Raw genomic sequence first — 27,999 nt, 5'->3', positions numbered from 1 at the left:
GCCAAAACATTACTTCCTCCTTTATTCTCTGACAAACAACACAAAAACATTCTCTTAACATTAATTTCACTAAAATTACATTATACTATAATACGATTAGTTCACTGTCCAGAAATGCCATAAGCCTGTGTATCAGGTGTCCTACAGACAAGGCTATTAAGGTCTGCCTCTGTCTCAATAATCTTTTGAGGAGAGAAACCCGACATGGCCATTTGACAATGAGTGAAGTCAGGACAGAGCTGGGCTGGCGGGCTTGCCCGTGGCTACTTAAAACGGCCCCTCTTCTCACTCCTTTTTTCAGTCGTAATATTTTCACGTTGTCTACTGTATGTGCTGTAATAAAGTAAAATGTACTATTCATTTTATGTATGCCTAACACTTTTATTCTTAGAGTAGCCTAAAATTACACTCTTGTTAAGTCTGATTATGGCATGAAATAATAAAGTGACAAGGTAGTGTATCCAAATTCAATTCCATTTTCAGACAAACAGATTCGAAAATATATTCACAATAATAACATTGTGACTAGGCCTACTTGTAATCAGTTATTTTCTGTGATTGAAGTATTTTGAAGCATTATGGCAATTGTTTGATATGTTACTTCCGCTGTCTGTCCAAACCCTACCATTCACCCGAGTGTGTCTATTTCAAAATGCAATTATTCCGACCGAGAAAGACATTAGAAATTATCATCACTGTACCTCAGATTTGAGTAAATTAAATAAATGCAAAGGACTTTGTTAATTCAATAAGGCAGAATAGGAATACACAATAGTTGTATTACTTTTATTATGAACATGTGCTATGTTCCTATAGCCTTAGTAATGACATGGTAATGACACTGTATTTTGTGTTAGTATATGCTGTGTGCATTCTGCCTGTGTTGTTTTTTTCCTATATTATGTTTGAAGTAATGCTATGAAAACAATACAAAACATTGTGTCCATATTTGGAGCTCAGTTGTTTTAAATCTTTGTCTATATGCCAGTAAATTCCATGACATCAACCAAGCACAGGGAGCCTGGAATCATTGGAAAGCCAAGTCATGTAAAAAGCCTAATTTAATAAATGATATCAAAATGAATCATAGGCCATTTGTCATTAGTGTCAGTGCAGGGTCGGCTTTTAAACTATTATCGATTTTCTTGTCCTGTGTTTCTTACTGTATTCCTCCTATCTCTCACTTACTCCATCTCACTCTCCTTCAGTCTCTCTGTCTTTCCTAAAGTCAGTTCACTATAGCCCAGTATTCCAACATTGTGTTGGTAAAATAGAATCAGATGTGCGTAACTCTATACTTCAAATAGAGAAAATGATGACTCTTGTGTTTTTTCCCTGTTTCTCTGAGTGTTGGGAGCCCTGGCTCCAGGCTCCAGGCACTCGTCTCTCTGATGTGAAATAGAAATGACGGGCTGCATAATTTATGCTCGGGCCCAGCGTTCTGATCCTGTTTGTATTGATTTTCCTCTAAAAGGCTTTTGTGGCGACGGGCACCAACCTCTCGCTGCAGTTCTTCCCAGCCAACTTGCACGGGGAGCAGAGGCAGACGCCCACACGAGAGTATGTGGACTTTGATCGGGAGACGGGAAAGGTAATCCTGACATCTCTCTCTTTTCTTTTCTCTCTTATTCTCTCTTCTCTTTTCTCCTCTCTCTAATCTCATCTGTTCATCTCTCTTGAGAGGTGATTTAGGTTAACCTCTTAACGATTTGTCTCTGACGTTACTCATCCATGACACTCTTTTTATTTTCCTGGCATTTCTGTAAACTCATGTAACCACACAATAATGATCCGTAAACAGCTTGGTATGGGCATTGAGGTATTCCTAGAATTTTTCACTCAAAATTGAGGTTGAATCTCACGACAGTTTGATTGAATGCAGGCTGTTGATTCAGAGTGATATGTTCTCTGGTTGGGATAAACTCTAGGCTTTCTGTAAGATGTTATCGCTTCACATGGAGCACGCTAAACATCACCCTGCCCTGCCATCCACTAAAAAAAACACCTTTCTCCTCAATTAAATATTTCACTGTTCCTACTTTTGTTTCTTTTTTAAACATGCCCATTTTTCTGTAATTCCACCACAATCTACCAACTCAATGAATACACGACTACAGTATGTGGTTTCTTTCAAAGCCATAGGGATGGAAGATGGTGACAATGTTCCAACCATAGAAATACAATCCTATAGTAATCATATAATAATAGTATAGTACAATATATTTCTAGTAATTATATAGTAAAGCCTTGCTACTCCTGTGATTCAGATCCTACTACAGGCGTGTTAAGGTGATACAGCCATGACACCTGACAGCCCATGGGCCTTTCTCCAGGTCCTGCCAACTCTGTTAGTGTCACCCAAGAACCGAATAAAGTGGGTCATAAATTGATTATCTGAACCATTAAACACCCCTGTCTGATCACACCCCTTCCATTTCCCAGAGAGACCTCAATAAAACTATGGAAATGCTCAATCTTTTAGCCCTGAACATTTTACTAGTCATTGTATAAAGATGACCTAAAGCGATAACATTTTAGATAAAAATTATTTACCAAAAGTTTAGATATGGACTCTTAAAACTTGAATTCCCCCTTGACACCTTTGTTTTAATGGTGCAATGTTTAGAAGGATTGTATTTTCTGTTAGTGTTTTGTTTGTGTATTCATTTGGTCCCCTGGAGACCTCGTAGTTGTTGCCGTACGTATGGTGTGCCAGAGGCCCCTGTTCACGGACAGTGCCTCGCTGAAATGTGCTCATTAAAAATGCATCCTTGGGAAATCGATGGACCTTTCGGCCCAAGGCTGACGGACTAATCTTTGCCCGTTAATTATTTAAAAAGGCGTGACGGGGAGTTGTCAGGCATGCCGGGCACTTTACAGATGAGGCGATGGGTGTCTGGGGCAGGGCCTGATAGTAATCCTATCCCTTGTCACCTCTAGCAGGCTCAGGGCCATGCAGCTTTAATGAGCCCTGGGCCCTCCGTCCCTCTGCCCCTCCGCATCCAACATAAACCCCACGGAGCTCCCAGTCACACCAGCACTGTCACCGTACACACACATTCATTGAAGCACACACACACACACACACACACACACACACACACACACACACACACACACACACACACACACACACACACACACACACACACACACACACACACACACACACACACACACACACACACTTACCCCCTCTATCAACATTTCAGTATCCAGTGAACTATCAGCACGCGTCGTATTCTCATGTTGCAACATTGGAGAACAGGGCTCAATTATTAGCTTGGATTTTTTCTCGACCCTTTCCACAATGCTGTGTAGTCATCAGGCTTCTTCATTTAGGGAGTAAATCCCTAGGCAGGTGCTGCTGCTCTGCTCGTTGACATGAATACTTATCTTTAGGAACTGAGGTGGAACTTATTTGGAGAATGTCTGATTTTTCTCTGGGCTCCCCCCATCCCTCCCTCTCTCCCTCTCTCTAACTCCCTGCAGACCAGTGGTGTCAGGCTGGAAGAGATGTTGCGTACGCTGCAACCTCTGCTCTTAATTACTCTGATTGTTAACCTTTTACACAAACACATCTCACACTGCCTGGCTAGGAGATGTTAACAGACTGAATGAAAACCCCAAAGAATGTCTGCAGTGAAAGTGAAAGTGTGTGCCGTGGGTTCGGAAGAGGAAATGTGAAATGTTACTGAAATATTCCAGGTCAACAGGCTGTTGCTCTATGAATTGAATCAATTGTAAAAAGTCTGAAATAAAATAGAAAATTGTAGAGGTGAAATATTGAAGTCCTTTAGCTAGTGGAATCTGCACTGTATGATTTGGCAAAGTATCCTGGCCAAGCTGTTTTCATGAGGGAACTGTCCAGGTGTAGCCTATAGATACATCAGCTATGTCTCACTATGGCATGATCCCCCTATGACCAGTTGAAGTGTGAGGTCCATAAAGAGCATATAGCATACAGCTCTCTCCTCACCGCCACCCAACGCCAGTCCAGAGTAACAGATGAATAGGGAACAGTTATAATAATCTTTCCATGAAAAGGGAGTGATTTTATGGGTCTTGCCGTTTTTGATTGATGGAGTCAGAACCAACCCCAGCCCAGTGTGAGCCCAGGGACTCGCTGTCTCTGTCTGTCTCCTTTCTCTGGGACCCTCTCCCTCTCTCTCACACTCTCTCTCTCTTCTTGTCTCTCTCAATCTCTTTTTCTCTCTCTTTCACTCTCTCTCTCTTCTTGTCTCTCTCACTCTCTTTTTCTCTCTCTTTCACTCTCTTTCTCACTTTCACTCTCTCTTGGTCTCTCTTTAGGTCTCGATTTCTCTCTTCTGGTCACTCTCTCACTCGCTTTTTAGGTCTCTCTCTCTCATTTCTCTCTCGTGCGCGAGTGAATAAACCATTGCGTTTCTCCATCCTTCCCCCACACCCCCTCGTTCTCCTCCTCCCTCATTTGAAAACACAGGCGGTGCCAGCGGAACGGGGCCAGTTTAAACTTGGCCGCTGGCGGGGGACAGTAGTATTATCTGAGTGGGGTGGTGAGCCCTGCTCCACTGGAGCCCCCGCAGTAGAACTTAAGTACAGGCTCCGAGTGTCACTACAGGCTAATGGGAACCAGCTGTGTGGGAGGTTAATTTTAGCGGTAGCTAGCAGGGACCGAGGAGGAGCAGTTAACCCTGTCCCAGCCAGGGGCTCCCGGTAGTGGACTGCCTCGTACCGGGTCACTGGTCAGTCCCATGAATCATCCACACTGCCCTAATGGTCATGGACTCTGACTCTGAGTCATGGCCATACAAGTCCAACCTTAAATTCATTAGATTGGAGGGACAAATGATAGCTAACAGTGCCTTTAGAGGATCATCAGACAGAAATGAATACACAGCAGCATACTGTTCAAAATTCACAGAGCAGAACAGGAAGTTGTATAACTGCCACAGGAACATTGAGAGAAGGCCAGTGGAGTAGAGTCCTTAAATCAGGCCTTCTTACTGTGACAGGCAGCAGAAGTGCAGAGTGTTTGAGCTGCTACAGTAGCAGACAGGAGGAGGGGGATGATTCATTGTGTCTCAGTAAATTATTAATCTGCTCCAAGTGAAGTTAGCTTAGCTCAGACAAGAGCTCAGAGAGGTAGTGGGTCTCTGATGAAGATCCTCCATTGGTGCTTTCTTGTAATGGAACTCCATGGATACTGATGACTCACCATGGGATTGAAAAATATATTTGTCAAGAACCTCTACACAGAGTACAGTGAGTACCTGGACTGAAGTTTGATGTAATAGGGTTTTTACTCTAACAGAGAGAGAAGGCAATACAGACTCTTATACAGTGGCGATTTTAGCATGTACATCCTGGTGGGGTAAACAGAAACTAAAATTGGGGTATGCATGCCAGAAAAGCCACTACACAACACAACACTAAACAATACATTAATTGCACTATAACGGTGACAAATGGTGCCCACAAACTGTTAGGGCCTACATAAAGCTGTCCTGACAGCCGTCCCAACACCTTACCACTGCTACACCTGGCTATCAGTGGAGCCTTGTCTGGCAGCGAAACAGTTCATTCAGCCTCATTTACTGCCTTTAAAAAGAACATGGCTGATATGGTTGATCCTCTTAAGGATCGGACCCTTTTTTTTCATTTTCATCTAATATAACATACCCAAATGTAGGAACCCAGGTCCTACATTTGAATATAAAAATTGTTTTTATCAAACAAAACTATGCTACATTTAATCTCTGGAACCCCCTGAAAAATCAGAGCAAGATTACTGAATGTAAGTACATTATTTACCTTCAGAGGTGAATGTATCAAACCAGTTGCCATGATACAAGTTTGCTGTTGTTGTGCACTCTCCTCAAACAATAGCATGGTATTTTTTTCACTGTAATAGCTACTGTAATTTGGACAGTGCAGTTAGATTAACAATAATTTAAGCTTTCTGTCCATATAAGACATGTCTATGTCCTAGAAAGTTTGCTGATATTTACAACGTCATTCTAGTCACCCTACCGCACGTTAGCAACAACTGTCCCAGTATAGGGACACCTTTGATCCTTAAGAGGTTTTAAACAAATGTGGTTTCTACTGACAATTGAGATGTACAAACTATGGCATAAAGGAACGACAAGTGGATAAGAGGCAATCCGTAATTTTGATTAAGACATTAATGAGCGAGCTAGGATGGACGTAGTCAATATAACTATTTGTTCAGCACTTTTGAAACGTACAGCGACAGAATTCAGAACATGTGCTGTTCTTACAGTGCTCTCCCTGTACTCCAAGTCAGAACCGTAGGATAAATAAAGGGGGCATATAAGCAGACAATGAAAGCTCTTACAATATTCAATGATTACATTTCTCTAAAGCAGGTTATAGGCTACATGTACACCACCAAGTCAGAACAGTAGGTGAAATTAGGATAGGAAACGGGACCAAATTATTAGGGTGAGGCACATGGGCTACTAACAGCTTACTACACAACATACACTTAGTATTACTTTCTTAGCTACAGTATACATATCTCCCTGGCATATTACATAATTTATGCAGTATACAAGACATTTTGGACTCACCTTGTTGTGCTGTGCTCACTTGAACAGGAAGGTGGCGCGGTGGTCCTACGTGGGCAAATTTTATCATCAAACTTTGTCATCAGTCTGGCATTCTCTGCATTTATGTTGCTTTTAAGACAAATGGGAACTCTGAAAAAAAACAAGGTCGAATCATGATGATGTCAGTGATCTTCAGGTCATAGCTCTAGAAAGAGGCCCGAGTTCCCGACTTACAATTACGAGTTCTGCCCCTCCTGCCCTGAAATACGGGTCGCCACTGCTCTTATATATGAACACTCCTCAACTTTAACTCAATCTTGTTGAAATTGGAGACTTTTAGGGTTTTGGAGCGGGGTTCAGCTGTAAGGGTTTAAGAGATCTGGTGTTTGGCCTCTTCTCCATATTCCCCTCTCTCCCACTCCCCCTCTGCTCTGTTCATCTGTAGAGCTTGTGTGTGGTTTCCTTTTATGCAAAGCAGAAATTGGGTCCATCCAGAAGCCATGCCAGAAGGTTGGGTTTGCCCACTGATTGGGGGAGAGCTCCTGATATAGTCCCCTTGTTACAGACCCTCCAGAGTGTGCTGCTACTCTATTATATTGTGTTAAGAGCTAAAAGCACAAATACATGAAGAAAGTCATAGAATGACTCCTAAACCTTTCAGCTACAGCCTGGTAAACCTTTCAGCTACAGCCTGGTAAACCTTTCAGCTACAGCCTGGTAAACCTTTCAGCTACGGCCTGGTAAACCTTTCAGCTACGGCCTGGTAAACCTTTCAGCTACGGCCTGGTTACCTTTCAGCTACGGCCTGGTAAACCTTTCAGCTACGGCCTGGTGAACCTTTCATCTACGGCCTGGTAAACCTTTCAGCTACAGCCTGGTAAACCTTTCAGCTACAGCCTGGTAAACCTATCAGCTACAGCCTGGTAAACCTTTCAGCTACAGCCTGGTAAACCTTTCAGCTACAGCCTGGTAAACCTTTCAGCTACAGCCTGGTAAACCTTTCAGCTACAGCCTGGTAAACCTTTCAGCTACAGCCTGGTAAACCTTTCAGCTACGGCCTGGTAAACCTTTCAGCTACGGCCTGGTAAACCTTTCAGCTACGACCTGGTAACCTTTCAGCTACGGCCTGGTAAACCTTTCAGCTACGGCCTGGTGAACCTTTCATCTACGGCCTGGTAAACCTTTCAGCTACAGCCTGGTAAACCTTTCAGCTACAGCCTGGTAAACCTATCAGCTACAGCCTGGTAAACCTTTCAGCTACGGCCTGGTAAACCTTTCAGCTACGGCCTGGTAAACCTTTCAGCTATAGGCCCTTAACTTGGAGCCATACCGAGGCAGCAGACTATAAATCTTCGGCCTGTCTCTGGATGTAAGAATGTTCGCTCGGGGCAGATAGCACAGGGAAGATTCACAGTAAATGAATCCATTATGAAAGGGACTTCAGTCATAGGCGTCACCACAGGAATTGGAGTTTTAATAGTTTGGTGTTAAAGCTTGTTCCCAAGACCAGCCAGTGTGTTTGTGTGTCTGTGTATTGTGTGTGTGCGTATGTATGTATGTATGTGTTTAGCACTGCACTTACGGAGCCAATCTCCATATTAATGACGGGTCATGTACCACAAAACATGGTCTTGAGTTTATGGCGCCAGATTGACAGTTAACCTTGTTACAGAGCCAGAAAGGGGGGAACAGCTTGACAGTTAACCCTGTTACAGAGCCAGAGAGGGGGAACAGCTTGACAGTTAACCCTGCTACAGAGCCAGAGAGGGGGGAACAGCTTGACAGTTAACCCTGTTACAGAGCCAGAGAGGGGGAACAGCTTGACAGTTAACCCTGTTACAGAGCCAGAGAGGGGGGAACAGCTTGACAGTTAACCCTGTTACAGAGCCAGAGAGGGGGGAACAGCTTGACAGTTAACCCTGTTACAGAGCCAGAGAGGGGGGAACAGCTTGACAGTTAACCTTGTTACAGAGCCAGAGAGGGGGAACAGCTTGACAGTTAACCCTGTTACAGAGCCAGAGAGGGGGAACAGCTTGACAGTTAACCCTGTTACAGAGCCAGAGAGGGGGGAACAGCTTGACAGTTAACCCTGTTACAGAGCCAGAGAGGGGGGAACAGCTTGACAGTTAACCTTATTACAGAGCCAGAGAGGGGGGAACAGCTTGACAGTTAACCCTGTTACAGAGCCAGAGAGGGGGGAACAGCTTGACAGTTAACCCTGTTGCAGAGCCAGAGAGGGGGGAACAGCTTGACAGTTAACCCTGTTACAGAGCCAGAGAGGGGGGAACAGCTTGACAGTTAACCTTGTTACAGAGCCAGAGAGGGGGAACAGCTTGACAGTTAACCCTGTTACAGAGCCAGAGAGGGGGGAACAGCTTGACAGTTAACCCTGTTACAGAGCCAGAGAGTGGTGAACAGCTTGACAGTTAACCCTGTTACAGAGCCAGAGAGGGGGGAACAGCTTGACAGTTAACCCTGTTACAGAGCCAGAGAGGGGGGAACAGCTTGACAGTTAACCCTGTTACAGAGCCAGAGAGTGGGGACAGCTCGCTGCTGCTGCTGGTGGTTATTGAAGGGGGAAAAATGAGGAGCAGATGAATCTCTCCCATCTTCAGCCCCAACATGAAGCAGGGTGTGGTGTTTGGGAGGGGCTCTGAATTATCTCACGGAGCCACACAATGCACATTAGTTGGTTGCTAAGTGTAATGGTTATGAACTTAATATCATAAAGCTACTGTAGTTACTCCATATTTAGTTAATGTAGTTTATACTCAAGTCTAGCTGAAGTGAACCTGGTAGTAATGTGTGTATGATGGGGAGGGGGTAGGGAGGCATCAGCCCTCACTCCTGACACTGATGAGGAGAGAGGCGACTGGGCAAAGGCCAGGGTGGAGGGAGGATGATGGACGAGCATTTCTGTGAGGAGCGCAGTGGTCGGGCTCGTTTTGCGGTGGGGGCTGTTGTTTCCATCTCCCTCAAACGGAAGCCGCTCCACTGGCAGATGACTTGTCAATGACATCATCAAAGTGAGCCCACTAATTGATTCATGCTGCTCTGTCATGCCCATTGTTCACTGAGCTTTCCTCGTGTTCCTATCATCTGATGTTGATTGTTTGATGTTTGCTAAAAAGAGGGGTTCTTTGTGTCCTTGGCTATGCCATGTCCTTTTGTTGAATGTTTTTTTTTTTAACAGAAATGCTCCTCTTTTGACTGCCTGTTGGGACAGAACTGTCTTAGCTGGGGAAAGAGAAGCTTTGTTTTTCCCAGCACTAGTCAATCATACTCCTGCCTCTATTTTTGCCATAGGGTTTTCATTATAGCTCCCAGCTCAAATTTCCACTTCCTTTATCCCAGGCCTCAGATCAATGACCACTCCCACGCTTTATTGTGGGGTACAAATATACTGAATGTCACATGGCTTCCTGAAAATGTTAATCTTACAGTAAAATGAAACAGTGGAGCTCTGGTTGGGCCCCCGAGTGGCGCAGCGGTCTAAGGCACTGTTTCTCAGTGCTAGAAGCGTCACTACAGTCCTGGTTTGATTCCAGGCTGTATCACAACTGGGAGTCCCATAGGGCGGCGCACAATTGGCCCAGTGTCGTCCGGGTTAGGGCTTCTCCGGGGTAGGGCATCATTGTAAATAAGAATTTGTTCTCAACGGACTTTCCTAGTTAAATAAAGGTTAATAAAATATATAATAATAATACAACAATACAAATACTACTTTTTAATGATAAATGTGACATTTCCCTATGATTTACGGTTCTGCTACCTACAGTAGCAGTGTTAATTTCACAATGAAAATAGAGAGTGTGTTCACTCATAACTGGAGGAAGAGTCTTTCTGCACCAGGAAGTAGTTTTTTCAACGCTTCTAAATGAGCTCATATTTTATTAACAATGTGAAACTGATAAAAACTGAGGGCTGTTAATGTGCAACAAACAGCCTCTCATCCCATAAAGCTGTTTGAGACATCATCGGTCCATACAGACCCCATAGGGTCTTCAAACATCTATCTCTCGTTCTGAGGGTTAGCTAATAGCGAGAGTTACTAGACTTCTTGATTTTGTTTGTTTTCTTTATGCAGACATCACTCTTTTCCACCAGGAGTGATGACATTGCAGATGGAGGTGTTGCAGTTGACCACTCTCACCCCTTCCTCTCCTTCTCTCTCTCCTCCTGCCAATTAAAACATTTGATGTCATTTGTTTTCCCTTCACCTTGCCCTCCAGAGTAATAAACATTCCATGATGCTGTGGAATTACTCAACTGATTCTGATTCATGGGAGTTTGGAAAATGGGGACCTGTTGTAAATCACCTAACATGATGGTGATGTTGCATCTGAGCAGATCACTTATTCACCATTTCATGAAGGGATTAAATATGAATTACACTAAATTGTTCCTCCGTAAATGTAATGGATGGATAGCCCAGATGGGTAGGTGAAAGACTTCAGTGTCTATGTTTGTACTGAAGTAAGTCTGAGACTCCCCACCCTCCCTACATCCCACTGAGTGGGAGCAGTCAGACAGCGTTGTCTAGGAGGGAGGAGAGGGACGCATCCTGCTTGGGGATTTGATTCTCCAGGACTGTCAGGACACAGGTGAGAAATACAGCGTGTATGTGCCGACTGCATTCCTGGTCACTATTCCAGGAACTATGTTCTCTCCCGGCCGCAGGGGGGGGACAAGGGTGATTACCTGGCCTGGAGGGCCGTCTCTCTGCCTCCAACCTGACTGTGATGGGTGCCTGAGTGGGAGGGGCCAAGGGCCCACCTACAACCCAGTATTTCCTGTACAGAGAGGGAAAATGGCAGATGTGAAACTGGACTTGGGTCCAAGTATAGCTAGAGTGCCTGAGAATTCAAGTCCCTTAAGATGGTCTTGGCAAGCCTGCCGATTCTTTATTTTGTCTATCCTCACCTCTTCCCATGAAAACCGAGCCATTACTTTCTTTTGAAATGAAAATATTCTAACCAGTATATTATTAATTTGTTCATTTATTGTTGTAAATGTAGTTAATTGATTACTTTTAGATTATAACAATTCCATATTCAAAATATATGTTCATATTAGTGTCTGTGACTATCTGATGTGACTTCTCCCCTGCAGCCTCTGCAGTATGTCCCAGCAGCCCCTGCAGTATGTCCCTGCTCTCCCATTCTCCTGTGGTTAGAAACTTCATCCAAATACTGGATTTGCCTTTGCATGATATTTACTTAAGTTAAACAGCCATCTGTAAAAACAGAGAAATGGATATCCTTTGTATGGTGTTCATGTGAGAAATGATTTGACATAGTGTACATGGTGTCCCCAACTACCCTATTCCTTAATCCCAATAAAAGTAGAAATTATTTCCATCAAGTGGCATCACAACCAATCTGATTTATAATCTGACTGACAAGACCCAGTGACACAGACCAACTTTTTCTTATCACTAAGACTGGGTTGGTCTTTATTACATTTTATCACTTTTTAAAATATAATTGATAAAGTAGAGCTATATCACTGGTTGGATTGGCAAGCTAGAAGCAATCAGAGACATTTGTATTACTTTTACAATCAAATTGGGAAAATTACCTAATAGAGGAAGCTTTATTGAATGAGTCAGTGTTACTGCATAACATAATCAGGCTTAGCAGGCCCAGTTCCTCTCTGATTAGGAACATATATCAGAGGAATAGTCTGTCTGCCAGTCTGCCAGTCAGTCAGTCAGTCAGCCTGTCTGTCTGTCTGTCTGTCTGTCTGTCTGTCTGTCTGTCTGTCTGTGTCTGTCTGTCTGTCTGTCTGTCTGTCTGTCTGTCTGTCTGTCTGTCTGTCTGTTTGTCTGTCTGTCTGTCTTTGTTTGTATGTATGTTTGTAAGTTCTGCGCTGGCATGGTGTCAGGTGAATGCAGGGCAGTTAGGGGCTATAACTGGGTTTTGGGGTGGGGTCAGTTAGGGGCTATAACTGGGTTTTGGGGTGGGGTCAGTTAGGGGGCTATAACTTGGTTTGAGGGGGGGGTCAGTTAGGGGACTATAACCGGGGTGTCGTGACTCGGTGGTTAGGGGTAATTTTAGGGCTTGGAGGGACAAGGGGCAGGAGAATGGGTGAGCGCACGGGGCACAACAAGTCTAATACAGCCGTCTCTGTGGCAGGTGGTGTGGATGGAGGAACAGAGACTTGTCTCTGAGTGTGTGTCTGTGTCTGAGCATTTGTGTGGTAGGGTATATGTGTGGGTGTGGGTGGGTATATGTGTGGGTGGGTTGGGTATATGTGTGGGTATATATGTGGGTGTGGGTGGGTATATGTGTGGGTGTGGGTGGGTGGGTGGGTATATGTGTGGGTGGGATTGGGTATATGTGTGGGTGTGGGTGGGTATATGTGTGGGTGTGGATGGGTATATGTGTGGGTGGGATTGGGTATATGTGTGGGTGTGGGTGGGTATATGTGTGGGTGTGGTTGGGTATTGGGTATATGTGTGGGTATGGTTGGGTATATGTGTGGGTGGGGTTGGGTATATGTGTGGGTGGGGTTGGGTATATGTGTGGGTGTGGGTGGGCATATGTGTGGGTGTGGGTGGGCATATGTGTGGGTGTGGTTGGGTGGGATTGGGTATATGTGTGGGTGTGGTTGGATATATGTGTGGGTATGGTAGGGTATATGTGTGGGTGTGGTTGGGTATATGTGTGGGTGTGGTTGGGTATATGTTTGGGTGTGGTTGGGTATATGTGTGAGTGGATTTTATTGCATTTTATTGCATGAGATAAGTATTTGATCACCTACCAACCAGTAAGAATTCCGGGTCTCACAGACCTGTTAGTTTTTATTTAAGAAGCCCTCCTGTCCTCCACTCATTACCTGTATTAACTGCACCTGTTTGAACTCGTTACCTGTATAAAAAACACCTGTCCACACACTCAATCAAACAGACTCCAACCTCTCCACAATGGCAAAGACCAGAGAGCTATGTAAGGACATCAGGGATAAAATTGTAGACCTGCACAAGGCTGGGATGGGCTACAAGACAATAGGCAAGCAACTTGGTGAGAAGGCAACAACTGTTGGCGCAATTAAGAAGTTCAAGATGGCAGTCAATCACCCTCGGTCTGTGGCTCCATGCAAGATCTCACCTCGTTGGGCATCAATGATCATGAGGAAGGTGAGGGATCAGCCCAGAACTACACGGCAGGACCTGGTCAATGACCTGAAGAGAGTTGGGACCACAGTCTCAAAGAAAACCATTAGTAACACACTACGCCGTCATGGATTAAAATCCTGCAGCGCATGCAAGGTTCCCCCTGCTCAAGCCAGCGCATGTCCAGGCTCGTCTAAAGTTTGCCAATGACCATCTGGATGATCCAGAGGAGGAATGGGAGAAGGTCATGTGGTCTGATGAGACAAAAATAGAGCCTTTTGGTCTAAACTCCACTCACCATGTTTGGAGGAAGAAGAAGGATGAGTACAACCCCAAGAACACCATCCCAACCGTGAAGCATGGAGGTGGAAACATCATTCTTTGGGGATGCTTTTCTGCAAAGGGGGCAGGACGACTGCACCGTATTGAGGGGAGGATGGATGGGGCCATGTATCGCGAGATCTTCGCCAACAACCTCCTTCTCTCAGTAAGAGCATTGAAGATGGGTCGTGGCTGGGTCTTCCAGCATGACAACGACCTGAAACACACAGCCAGGGCAACTAAGGAATGGCTCCGTAAGAAGCATCTCAAGGTCCTGGAGTGGCCTAGACCGTCTCCAGACCTGAACCCAATAGAACATCTTTGGAGGGAGCTGAAATTCCGTATTGCCCAGCGATAGCCCCGAAACCTGAAGGATCTGGAGAAGGTCTGTATGGAGGAGTGGGACAAAATCCCTGCTGCAGTGTGTGCAAACCTGGTCAAGAACTACCAAATATTAAGTTCTGCTTTTCTGATGTATCAAATACTTATGTCATGCAATAAAATGCAAATTAATTAATTACACAATGTGATTTTCTGGATGTTTACATGCTCTCCATGCTTTGTAAGTAGGAAAACCTGCAAAATCGGGCAGTGTATCAAATACTTGTTCTCCCCACTGTATGTGTGGGTGTGGTTGGGTATATGTGTGGGTATGGTTGGGTATATTTGTGGGTGTGGTTGGGTATATGTGTGAGTGGGTATATGTGTGGGTCTGTGTGGGTATATGTGTGGGTGTGGGTGGGTATATGTGTGGTTGTGGGTGGGTATATGTGTGGGTGTGGGTGGGTGTGGGTGTGGATGGGTATATGTCTGGGTGGGTATATGTGTGGGTGGGGTTTGGTATATGTGTGGATGTGGGTGTGTATATGTGTGGGTGGGGTTGGGTATATGTGTGGGTCTGTGTGGGTATATGTGCCTGAAACAATAGGGTAAATGTTAAACTTCAGCCGCCCTCTGATTACAGAGAGCAGCGTTCTCTAGCTCAACCTGCTTTCTCTATGTATGTCTCACCTCACTTGGTCACACCTGTGCTGTGTGTTTGTTTGTGTGTGTGTGTGTGTGTGGGGGGGGGGGGGGGGGGGGGGGGGGGGGCGATCTCAAGGATGTGTGTGTGCTCATAGGTGTGGATATACTGGAAAAACAGCTCAGCACTGACTAGGATTGCAGGATTGCACACACTGCACACACACACAGGGAATTGTGCTGACTCAACTTCCTGCTTCTCCATATCTAGCTGAGCAGACGGAAGGGAACAGATAAAGATACTGGAATAGAGGGATGGAGGGAGAGGTGTAGAAATAGGCTGGTGGTTGGGTAGCCAGGTTGAGGAGCAGCTGTAGATCTGTTGTTCTAGACAATGAGTGTCAGTCAGCACAGTCTAGTAGGGTCCCTCCCTCCCACACCAGGAGTCCCTAGCCGGCCCCTCTGGGTCCTCGTCTGTAGGGGGGCAGGCTGATGGCTTGGGCCTGGAGGGGCCTTACTCACAAACTCTTACACTGTACACATTCACACACCAGTTATCACAGAGGCAGAGGTGACGTCACTCACACTGTGTAGTATGGCATTTTCAGTCTATATGTATGGGTTTTCTATTCTCTGTTACCATCGGCAGTCTTAGTGTGTGGGCACTTCTACCTATTCAAGACCTTGCATCAGTGAGAGTTTAAGTTCATATAGGGGTTTGTGACTCCTGTTTTGCTCATTAATTAAGGCTGGCTGTGTGGGTGGGAGTTTACAGTATGTGGTGAGGAGGTGGTGGTGCCAGGGGGCAGGTGGCAGGGTACCAGAACTGGGCCCCAGTGTGTTTGTCACTTCCTGCCGGTTGCTGTCTGGCCCAGTGGGGGTGGCTGAGTCACCAGGGGGTCACAGAGGCAGCTGTCACAGCCCAGCAAGGGGGCAAGGTGAGGGGGAAGGGGTGAGAGGGGTGCGGGGGAGGCAGCTGGCATGGCTCCACAGACCTTGAGGCAAAAGGAGAGGAGAGGTGAAGGGAACAAGGGCATCTGTCTATGTGTGATTGTGGATCGGAACCTGAAGACTCAGAGCCCAGATGTAGCCCTGCTGCCCAGAGCACAGTATTGTGGGGTTGTGGTGGAGGCTCATGGGTGGATGGGGGTCAGAGGGTGTCGCGCCATGAGACTAGAATCAAAACAGCCATGAAACAGCATGGTGACTGCCTGGAAATACACACTTACCACAGGGGGAACCACCTCATACTTACACTGAGACACAGAGAGAGAAAGAGGGATTGGGGGAGGGATAGTCAGAGGGAGAGAGAAAGAGAGAGAGTGAGAGAGAGAGCTCAGGCCCTGAGTGGGATCTGAGTCACTCCCACACACTCATGTTCACTGTGTGAATAATACACTCACACACGTCCCAGACACTCATTGATGTAGCATTCCTTCTGCTAATATCATAATTAGTACTGTGTTATATCAGTTGGCTGTTAGTGTTCACACCTGCATTCACACACACACACACACACACACACACACACACACACACACACACACACACACACACACACACACACACACACAGAGAGAGAGAGAGAGAGAGACAGACAGACACATATTAACACCCACGAGGTGTGTGAGGACAATGGTCCTCTGTGTGCGGGCTCTCTGCCCTCTGCCCCCTGCGGCTGGGACAGCAGCCCTACTCTCCTCCTTTCTTTTAAGCGCTCTCTGTTTTTCTTCTACCCCGAGAGCATCCAGATCTGCTGACGAGCTTTTGGCACGTGTCTAAATGAGGAGCCCTGTGCCAACGTGCCTGGCTGCATCACGCTCACTGCCAGCCACTGTGCCAAGGCTCTGCCAACACACCATAGGCACAGCCTGAAAGAGACAACTTTTCCTCCACTCTCCTCTGAGTATACCAGCGTCCTGTTGTCATCCAACATGATTGTTATTGACAAATTCGAAACAAGGCCTCAGAAATATGGGATTTTTCATCCCTCCGGTCACACTGTCCTACTGTGTGATATTGAGTGATTGATCTCCAGTCCCTACATTCCTGCATCTGTTGATTTTCATATCAAAGGCGTTCCCTAAGAGCATGATTGTTGTGCAACTGCTTTTATAAGCACATAGTCTCACAGAGAGACTGAGGGTGGCTGGGATGGGATGGGATGGCTCAGCCTCAGGCCAGTTGTGATTGGGCTGTAGAGGGGAGGGAGGGACGGAGTGGCCCAGTGGAGTGGAGCTGACCTGGGATGGGGTCAGGGTCTCCCAGGGCTGGTCAGGGCTGGGACACCACACTGACCACAGAGCAGTATACAGTCCCACTCATTGTGTGCTTTTCTAATATGATATACTGTTGCTTAGACCACAGCAGAATGTTGATCAAATCCAAACTTAACTTTGGGACTTTACGCTAGTATCCTGTGTCCTCCCTCCCTGTGGCTCCATCTATGGCATTTCTGTAGAGTCAAAGTTGAAATCGAAGTTTATTGGTCGCATACACAGTTTAGCAGATATTATAGCGGGTGCAGTGAAATGCTTATGTTACCTAGCTCCTAACAATGCAGTAAAATGTCAAGCAAGTACACAAATAATAATAATACTACTTTTTTGAACAGTCTAACTAAAATGCAATTCCTGGTCTTACATATAATATTTTGTGTTTTAGAGGTCAGGGATGCTCCCTTCCACCCAGTGTTTTAGAGGTCAGGGATGCTCCCTTCCACCCAGTGGTTTAGAGGTCAGGGATGCTCCCTTCCACCCAGTGGTTTAGAGGTCAGGGATGCTCCCTTCCACCCAGTGGTTTAGAGGTCAGGGATGCTCCCTTCCACCCAGTGGTTTAGAGGTCAGGGATGCTCCCTTCCACCCAGTGGTTTAGAGGTCAGGGATGCTCCCTTCCACCCAGTGGTTTAGAGGTCAGGGATGCTCCCTTCCACCCAGTGGTTTAGAGGTCAGGGATGCTCCCTTCCACCCAGTGGTTTAGAGATCAGGGATGCTCCCTTCCACCCGGTGTTTTAGAGGTCAGGGATGCTCCCTTCCACCCAGTGTTTTAGAGGTCAGGGATGCTCCCTTCCACCCAGTGTTTTAGAGGTCAGGGATGCTCCCTTCCACCCAGTGTTTTAGAGGTCAGGGATGCTCCCTTCCACCCAGTGTTTTAGAGGTCAGGGATGCTCCCTTACACCCAGTGTTTTTTTGGCCATCTTTATGGAGGTACTTGGTCCACAGTTGGGTCTGTCTCACAAATCATGGCTGTGGTGGTTTCATCTCATTTCCTGTGTGGATGTGTGAACAGTGGACCTCTCAGGCCAGAGCCTGTGGGCCCAACCAGTGGTTGTGTGTTTGTATTCCCATCTTTGTCCTCGTGTCATGGTTTAGGACTCTTGGAGAAGGTGTTTAGTGTGTCTGGGTTAGCTGGGTTCCATCAGACTCCATAGTCGCATCACTGGATCCAGATCAGCACACTCAATCACTGCCCTGTTTAGACATGGGTGTTTCATCATGGGTGTTTGCCACTTTTATTCACAATGTACCTCTGTGGTATGTTATGTGCGTGTGTGTGTGTGTGTGTATGTGTGTGTGTGTGTGTGTGTGTGTGTGTGTGTGTGTGTGTGTGTGTGTGTGTGTGTGTGTGTGTGTGTGTGTGGGTGTGTGTGTGGGTGGGTTTGCGTGTGCGTGTGTTTGCGTGCTTGTGTGCATGTGTGTATGCGTGCGTGTCTGCATACACATGATCGTGTGTCAGTCACGGGGGTGTGGGGGATGTGGGGGTTGACATCTATTTCTGCAGAGGAAGTTTGTGGTTAGACCGGTTCTGTGCTCCCGTTCACATTTTTCCTCTCCATGTAGCCGTGCTTTTTAAAAGCCATGCAGTTTCTTACAGATGTGGAAGTCATTTCAGCAGTGCTTGTGTAACAACTGGAGGAGTTTTTGTTCTGCATTGAGACGCTGCTGGGTCTGGGCTCCCCCTCCTCACTCCTCACCCCAGGGCAGCATGAGAAGGTCTAGGCTTGGCCTTCTCGTAAATAAAGCCCCTGTAAGGAAATAGCCTCTTAAGAAATGCAACAATGTGGGACTGGCCATGTATATGACAAAAAACCAACAGAATTCTTTTTTTTTACCCCTTTTTCTCCCCAATTTCGTAGTATCCAATTGTTGTAGTAGCTATCTTGTCTTGTTACTATCTTGTCTCATCGCTACAACTCCCGTACGGGCTCGGGAGAGACGAAGGTTGAAAGTCATGCGTCCTCCGATACACAACCAACCAAGCCGCTGCTTCTTTAACACAGCGCACATCCAACCCGGAAGCCAGCCGCACCAATGCGCCGGAGGAAACACTGTGCACCTGGCCACCTTGGCTAGCGTACACTGCGCCCAGCCCGCCACAGGAGTCGCTGGTGCGCGATGAGACAAGGACACCCCTACCGACCAAGCCCTCCCTAACCCGGGCGACGCTAGGCCAATTGTGCGTCGCCCCACGGACCTCCCGGTCGCGGCCGGTTACGACAGAGCCTGGGCGCGAACCCAGGACTCTGATGGCACAGCTGGCGCTGCAGTACAGCGCCCTTAACCACTGCGCCACCCGGGAGGCCCGTGTTTTCATTTTCAAATGTATTCATCATTTGTTTCCTAGATAAAAAATACTGCATTCCCCAGCTGTAAAGCTGGCGCTGTGTTGCCCTCAATGTTTGTCTGACAGTGTCTACACTTTGGGCAAGGGTATATATTTATTGTCCGTCTGATTAAATCAGCATGAGAACATACCAGAGTTGCAGGCATTCCTTTTTTTATTTGATAGGTTCTTCTGTCCTGCACCTGATAAGAAGGTACTTCTGGAAGTTTCTCCCATCTCCACAGAGGAACCCTGGAGCTCTGTCAGAGTGACCATCGAGTTCTTGGTCACCTCCCTGTCCAAAGCCCTTCTCCCCCGATTGCTTATGAAACATGATGCCTCTGAGCGCAATTTCGAGTCTCATAGCAAATGGTCTAAATACTTATGTAAATAAGGTATTTCTGTTAGTTTTGTTAAATGTCTGATAGTCTGTTTTCACTTTGTCATTATGGGGTATTGTATGTAGATTGATGAGGGGAAAAATATATTTAATCAATTTTAGAATAAAGCTGTAATGTAACAAAATATGGAAAAGGTCAAGGGGTCTGAATACTTTCTGAATGCACTGTACATACACACACACAGTCTTGTACAACCATAAACCTATCCCTAACCTGTACCCTAACCCTAACCTTAACCTTAAAACTAACCCTAGCTCCTAAACCTAATTCTAACCCTAACGCTAATTCTGACCTTAACCCTAAACCCCCTATATATAGAATTTGACCTTGTGGGGACTAACAAAATGTCCCCAGGACTTCTGCTCCCCACAAGTATAGTTAAACATGTCCACACACACGCACACACACATCCTTAATGTCTCTGAGATAGATACTGCAGATGAGGGTAACTCCCCACTCTCCAGGGTGAGTGTAATAGGATGAATTGATAATTGATCACTTCCACATTGCCTGAGGATATGACATCTGCCTCGAGTCTGTCTCCTGTGCTCTGCTCTGTAGGGAACTGCCTCGTGGGAAACAGGATGTCACACTGGGTGGCACATGTCTGTCTTCTACTTCCTGCTCTTTATATTGTGGGTGTGGTTGATTGGTGGAGGACATATAGGCCTATACAGTATCTAGCCTTGACAGAGTCATGGCGTCTTAAGTGTAAAAGTGCATTGTTACATTCTCTAGTATGAAGGCCCCGTTATGACTACTCTGGTATGCTTTGGTTAGTCAGCCCCACCACTCTCTCTCATCTCAGACATACTGCCTTGAGTGTGACTTAATGTATCTCATTAAGTCTGCATATCTACCATGTCTCTCACTACTCCTCTGTGTATACGTACAAGGACCCAGGGGCCAACATGTTCAGACCTCTCTGCCTCAGCTTTGTCTTATTCTCTGTGTGTCTCAGCTTGTTACTCATATATGCCTTTGTGTCGAAAATCTACCCATGTTATTTGTTCATGAGCACATTCATTTGTGCTTCTTGTTTGTAGTGGTCTTGTGTAACTATATCATTACAGAGTCTGGGTCGTCTTGACTATAAATACATACTGTACATAACGTCCTGACTATAAACACATACTGTACATAACGTCCTCACTATAAACACATACTGTACATAACGTCCTGACTATAAACACATACTGTACATAACGTCCTCACTATAAACACATACTGTACATAACGTCCTGACTATAAACACATACTGTACATAACGTCCTCACTATAAACACATACTGTACATAACGTCCTCACTATAAACACATACTGTACATAACGTCCTCACTATAAACACATACTGTACATAACGTCCTCACTATAAACACATACTGTACATAACGTCCTCACTATAAACACATACTGTACATAACGTCCTCACTATAAACACATACTGTACATAACGTCCTGAGCCAAGGGAAAATACACCTGTGAGCTGCACTGGACGGGAATATATGGAACACTTATTCAAAGCATTTTATTCACTTCACTGCACTTATTCAAAGCATTTTTCAAAGACAGAGACTGAGAGGAGCAGATGCATCTAAATGAGCGCCTGGTCCCCGAGGGCATTTATGAGCAAATAGTGTCTCAAAGAGAAGATCAGGATTGTTTTGGCTGTAGGAATCAAAAGCTTCCCATGAATTGAATCCCAGTATTAACCCCCACCCTCTCTCTCTCGGCCTCTTTCTTTCAGGAACTCAAACACACACACACACCCACACATACACACACACACACTCACACAAACATACACACACTCCCCCACCCACACTCCCCCACTAATCTTCACAAACACACTGATTCTCTGTGTGTTATCCCTTAAACCAGTCCCACCCTCTCTCTGAGCAGGCAGCAGGCAGCAAGCAGCCTTCCACCAAACTTGTTGCGCCACACTGCCTGTGTCTATCTTACTCTGTATTGTAACTATTGTTATTTGTCTTTCCCGTGTCTCCATCCTTCCCCTTTAAGTCTATGGGCATTATGTCTATGATAAGAAGGTACTGTAGATTAACTATAACATTACCCAACCAATAAACCCCTGTGTACCTCTAGACCCCCCCCCCCCCCCCCCCCCCCATGTGTTTCACTCCCTGCAGTCAAACTCAATTATCTCTCCAGGACACCAGTGACCACTCAACAGGCCATAAACCACTGCAACACCACCTCCCCTCAACCAGACTCAATCTGTCCCACTCCTCACTCTCCTTTCTCTAAGTTGCATGGTCTGGCTCCACATAAAACCCCAAAGGGTTAGTGTGAGACAGTAGGTCAGGGTTAGAGTTCCGTTTATACACATCAAATTACAAATCATATATGTATACATATAGCTATAACAGATTTTCTCTGATATCACTAAGCCTTCCTGTTAAACACAGTGCCCTGTTAGTTGTGGGTTGAGCTTCTCTGGTGTATAGAGAATATATGTCTGTATGTCTACAGTATATATATCACCTCAAATTAACCTGGGGGAAAGAGGGGTAGGATTTGAGTATAGCTGCTTTTCTCATGTCTGCATTGTTGGGATCCCCCCAATAAAAACTGTGTGTTTAGCCTGATGGAGTTCTGAATGTTCCTTCTGGAAGGACCAGAGAAAGGCTGTTTAAATGTGTTATTGATGGCTAAAAGGCCTGTATTGGTTGGGGGAAGCTCTGTTTAAGTTGGCCGGTGGGGGACAAAAAGGTGGAGAGGTCCAAAATGATAAACATATATGTAAACAGACATTCATCTGTTTATTTTAAACTCACTGCCCCATGGTATATGGATTCTCAGAACCACTTATGGTGCACATTTAAGTCCTTGCATTTCATCTCATGCATAACCATGTGCCTGTGCTGTGGTGCAGATTTCACATTAGTTCACATTAATGCATGTAGCCTATATGCCTTTGTCAAACACTGTGTTATAGTGTGGTGAAGTTTAGTGTAGTGTAGTTCAGTGTAGTTAGTATAGTGTAGTTTAGTGTAGTTTAGTGTAGTGCGTATTAGGTGCAGCTTGTGTACTAGATCTATTCAGTTGATAGTGAAAAGATGGAATATTTGCTTTGATTCATTTTAACCTGTGTAAATCGATTGATTCAGTGCTTTCAGAGGCAGTTGGAATGGGCTTAGTTTTCTCTTTATCCCTGGTGTAAAGTGGAAATGTGAATACTTCTTGCAATGGAACCCTAGTAAAGAACCTGAGGTGTGGGGTGTGGAGCTGAGAGAGAGATGAGGGAGGAGAGTTAGTTGCCAGGGAGGAAGAAGTATTGTTTGGTTGGAGAGTCGGGATAGATGTCAGAGTGGTGTGACGACAGAGAGTCGGGATAGATGTCAGAGTGGTGTGATGACAGGAAGTCGGGATAGATGTCAGAGTGGTGTGATGACAGAGACTCGGGATAGATGTCAGAGTGGTGTGATGACAAAGAGTCGGGATAGATGTCAGAGTGGTGTGATGACAGAGAGTCGGGATAGATGTTAGAGTGGTGTGATGACAGAGAGTCGGGATAGATGTCAAAGTGGTGTGACGACAAAGAGTCGGGATAGATGTCAGAGTGGTGTGATGACAGAGAGTCGGGATAGATGTCAAAGTGGTGTGACGACAAAGAGTCGGGATAGATGTCAGAGTGGTGTGATGACAGAGAGTCGGGATAGATGTCAAAGTGGTGTGATGACAGAGAGTCGGGATAGATGTCAGAGTGGTGTGATGACAGAGAGTCGGGATAGATGTCAAAGTGATGTGATGACAGAGAGTCGGGATAGATGTCAGAGTGGTGTGATGATGACAGGGAGTCGGGATAGATGTCAGAGTGGTGTGGTGACAGAGAGTCGGGATAGATGTCAGAGTGGTGTGATGACAGAGAGTCGGGATAGATGTCAGAGTGGTGTGATGACAGAGAGTCGGGATAGATGTCAGAGTGGTGTTCAGAGAGTTGACAGAGAGTTGGAAGAATGAAAGGGGAGAGAGGATATGGTTCTAGGTGCTGACTCACCTTACAACTGGGAACTGGGCTGTTCTGTGAAATCAATAAGTTGTTCATTGTGCAGACAGTATTTGGCCTCTCACACAGTATGTTTGTAAGTGTGTGTGTTTATGGCTAGGATTGGTGTTTGGGTTTCAGAGTGATTAGGTTTACGTGTGTGTATGTGTCTGAAAGAGGGTATGCGTGTTTATAGCCAAAGCCCCGTCCCCTGTCTCTTCCTCCTTCCCTATACTCCCAGCTACAGAAATAAACATCACCCACAGACTGACAGACTGCACGCTTTTGTCTGGAACTGAATTCCAAAGCCTCAGGGGATGTGCTATTTCTATGGCCCTGAGCCAAACAAACAACCATATACTCTACCCCTTTCTCTGTCTCATACTGCGATGGAGTCCTGTACATGCTCTCTCCCCTCTCTCTCTCTCTGTCTCTCTCTCTCTGTTTCTCTGTCTCTCTCACTCTCTCTCTCTCTCTCTCTCTCTCTCTGTCTCTCTGTCTCTCTCACTCACTCACTCTCTCTCTCTCCCCTCTCTCTCTCTCTCTGTCTCTCTGTCTCTCTCACTCACTCACTCTCTCTCTCTCCCCTCTCTCTCTCTCTCCCTGTCTCTCTGTCTCTCTCTCTCTCTCACTCACTCACTCACTCACTCACTCACTCACTCACTCACTCGCTCTCTCTCTCTCTCTCTCTCTCTCTCTCTCTGTCTCTCTGTCTCTCTCTCTCTCTCTCTCTCTCTCTCTCTCTCTCTCTCTCTCTCTCTGTCTCACACAGCCATGGAGTCCTGTACATGCTCTCCCCCCCTCTCTCTTGCTGTCTCTCTTTCTCTCTCTCTTTCTCTCATGTCTCATATGGATATAAACATACTTAGCGATAGGGCATTAATGTATATACACACACTAATTTGTATAAATAAAGTCAGGATTGTCTGATCTCTCATAGGAGAGCCTTGGTTTGCTGTCTCTCTGTCTCTCTCCATCCTACAGCAGCCTTGGTAAATAAACAGCAACATGGCAGGAAGAAAACATCTCAGTGAGCTAGCCTGGGCCTTGGCTGGGCCCGAGGTGAGACAGGAAGAGAGAAAAAGTGGAATGTTAGTGTATGTATGCCTGTACGTGGGACTAGAGAACCATTTCCTTGTTTAGATTCGAGAGGATCTTCAATAGGCCTTTCTTTCTGTTTGCTCAGAATGGGTTGCATGTGTTTTACAATTCAAACCCCCTATTGTACGAGCTCCACTCTGACGCAAGTGAGGTTTTCTCTTTCATTCCAATCAGCACCCCTCCCATCCCTCTTACCCCTCCCCTAAGTCTTAGACGGAATGGGAGAAGACAGAGACAGTGTCTCTAGTGAACTGAGTGACCCCTTCCTCTATTTTGTTATTTGAGAAAACCTTACTACTTTTATCTGAGTGGTTAAAAGTGAGCCACAACGACTGTGTTGAATAATGTACCCAGATCTGTGCATTCATTTGGTAGTATATGTTTTCCTAGAGTTGTTGTTGTGTCTGTGTGGTCTGTCTGCAGGTGTACCTGAAGGCCCCTATGATCCTGAATGGAGTGTGTGTGATCTGGAAGGGCTGGATAGACATGCTGCGCCTGGATGGGATGGGATGTCTGGAGTTCGATGAGGAGAGAGCACAGGTACTGTAGCACATCATTTATCACACCCCTGGTCCCCAAGCACCACCAACACAATACACACAACTAGATATAACAATTATCTACTATATATACACACATTTACATACAGTACACCTCTAGACGGACTACTTTTAAATTGCTTAACTAGAACTAAACTTAACATGTTGTGCCCCTGCCCCTACATATACACTTACTGGTCCAAACAAACTATGTGTCTCTCCCCCTCTGTGTGTGTTCAGCATGAGGATGCCCTGGCGCAGGCAGCCTTTGAGGATGCACGTAGGAGGACCCGGGACTTTGAGGACAGGGACCGCTCGCACAGAGAGGACCTGGAGGTGAGAGAGATTGGACAGACTGGGGATGGGGTGGGCTGGTGGTTTAACAGATTCTGAATGTCCCCGAGGTCACATGATTAGTGCTAACGAAAAATTGTGATGTTGGAAGGTTGTGATTGTTTGTGTCCCCTGTGTGCTGAGAGATTGTTACCATGAGAACCCTTGTAGGTTTCCCCTAAGGTAGCTGTAAATTACCATGACAGTTGTGTGAATAACCCGGTTTGTTTAAGATATTTAACTCTCTAACACAAATCTTGAACTTATTGTGTATTTGTCTGAGTTATCGGGTGTGTGTGTATTTTATTCAAAAGTATTTGTTATGGTATCTACAGTAGGTTTAGTGCATGAAGAGTCTATTCATAATAAGAACACAAAGAAACGTATTCATTTATTCTCAGATTGATCCTAAATGCATCCCCTCTAAGATGAAAACCAAATTGTGTTTTTTTAGGACCCTGTGGCATCAAAAATCTGGGACTGATGGCATTCAAGGACTAGGGTCTGTCTTCTTTGCTTTTCAATATCACTCTGTCATGCACTAAACCCTGTGTGTGGTATGTGTGTGTTGGATGTGTGAGTGTGTTTGTGTGCGTAGTGAGGTGTCTGTGTGTTTGTGTGCGTAGTGAGGTGTCTGTGTGTTTGTGTGCGTAGTGAGGTGTCTGTGTGTTTGTGTGCGTAGTGAGGTGTCTGTGTGTTTGTGTGCGTAGTGAGGTGTCTGTGTGTTTGTGTGCGTAGTGAGGTGTCTGTGTGTTTGTGTGCGTAGTGAGGTGTCTGTGTGTTTGTGTGCGTAGTGAGGTGTCTGTGTGTTTGTGTGCGTAGTGAGGTGTCTGTGTGTTTGTGTGCGTAGTGAGGTGTCTGTGTGTTTGTGTGCGTAGTGAGGTGTCTGTGTGTTTGTGTGCGTAGTGAGGTGTCTGTGTGTTTGTGTGCGTAGTGAGGTGTCTGTGTGTTTGTGTGCGTAGTGAGGTGTCTGTGTGTTTGTGTGCGTAGTGAGGTGTCTGTGTGTTTGTGTGCGTAGTGAGGTGTCTGTGTGTTTGTGTGCGTAGTGAGGTGTCTGTGTGTTTGTGTGCGTAGTGAGGTGTCTGTGTGTTTGTGTGCGTAGTGAGGTGTCTGTGTGTTTGTGTGCGTAGTGAGGTGTCTGTGTGTTTGTGTGCGTAGTGAGGTGTCTGTGTGTTTGTGTGCGTAGTGAGGTGTCTGTGTGTTTGTGTGCGTAGTGAGGTGTCTGTGTGTTTGTGTGCGTAGTGAGGTGTCTGTGTGTTTGTGTGCGTAGTGAGGTGTCTGTGTGTTTGTGTGCGTAGTGAGGTGTCTGTGTGTTTGTGTGCGTAGTGAGGTGTCTGTGTGTTTGTGTGCGTAGTGAGGTGTCTGTGTGTTTGTGTGCGTAGTGAGGTGTCTGTGTGTTTGTGTGCGTAGTGAGGTGTCTGTGTGTTTGTGTGCGTAGTGAGGTGTCTGTGTGTTTGTGTGCGTAGTGAGGTGTCTGTGTGTTTGTGTGCGTAGTGAGGTGTCTGTGTGTTTGTGTGCGTAGTGAGGTGTCTGTGTGTTTGTGTGCGTAGTGAGGTGTCTGTGTGTTTGTGTGCGTAGTGAGGTGTCTGTGTGTTTGTGTGCGTAGTGAGGTGTCTGTGTGTTTGTGTGCGTAGTGAGGTGTCTGTGTGTTTGTGTGCGTAGTGAGGTGTCTGTGTGTTTGTGTGCGTAGTGAGGTGTCTGTGTGTTTGTGTGCGTAGTGAGGTGTCTGTGTGTTTGTGTGCGTAGTGAGGTGTCTGTGTGTTTGTGTGCGTAGTGAGGTGTCTGTGTGTTTGTGTGCGTAGTGAGGTGTCTGTGTGTTTGTGTGCGTAGTGAGGTGTCTGTGTGTTTGTGTGCGTAGTGAGGTGTCTGTGTGTTTGTGTGCGTAGTGAGGTGTCTGTGTGTTTGTGTGCGTAGTGAGGTGTCTGTGTGTTTGTGTGCGTAGTGAGGTGTCTGTGTGTTTGTGTGCGTAGTGAGGTGTCTGTGTGTTTGTGTGCGTAGTGAGGTGTCTGTGTGTTTGTGTGCGTAGTGAGGTGTCTGTGTGTTTGTGTGCGTAGTGAGG

The 27,999-nt window shown here is 45.9% G+C and overlaps 1 protein-coding gene across 9 annotated transcripts in view; it reads left to right on the top strand.

The window, feature by feature from the left end:
* LOC139395557 (core-binding factor subunit beta) overlaps positions 1–27,999 on the top strand; it is a 36,822-nt gene that overhangs the window by 1,235 nt on the left and 7,588 nt on the right. For 4 of the 9 annotated variants that reach the window (XR_011630658.1, XM_071143195.1, XM_071143255.1 and 1 more), the window contains exons 4-7: positions 1,475–1,591; positions 25,492–25,608; positions 25,848–25,943; positions 26,395–26,442. Coding sequence is in view for 7 of the 9 variants with exons in the window: in XM_071143195.1 (XP_070999296.1) it covers positions 1,475–1,591; positions 25,492–25,608; positions 25,848–25,943; positions 26,395–26,424 (360 nt within the window). In the remaining 2 variants the exon portion in view is untranslated. Of the gene's footprint in view, positions 1–1,474; positions 1,592–25,491; positions 25,609–25,847; positions 25,944–26,394; positions 26,543–27,999 lie in introns of all 9 variants that reach the window. The other 5 variants (XM_071143014.1, XM_071143148.1, XM_071142984.1 and 2 more) reach the window with 2 other exon arrangements.

This window comes from Oncorhynchus clarkii, chromosome 1 (assembly GCF_045791955.1).
Source record: "Oncorhynchus clarkii lewisi isolate Uvic-CL-2024 chromosome 1, UVic_Ocla_1.0, whole genome shotgun sequence".
Taxonomy (NCBI): Eukaryota; Metazoa; Chordata; class Actinopteri; order Salmoniformes; family Salmonidae; genus Oncorhynchus; species Oncorhynchus clarkii.
This window is presented reverse-complemented; position numbering and strand designations above follow the sequence as displayed.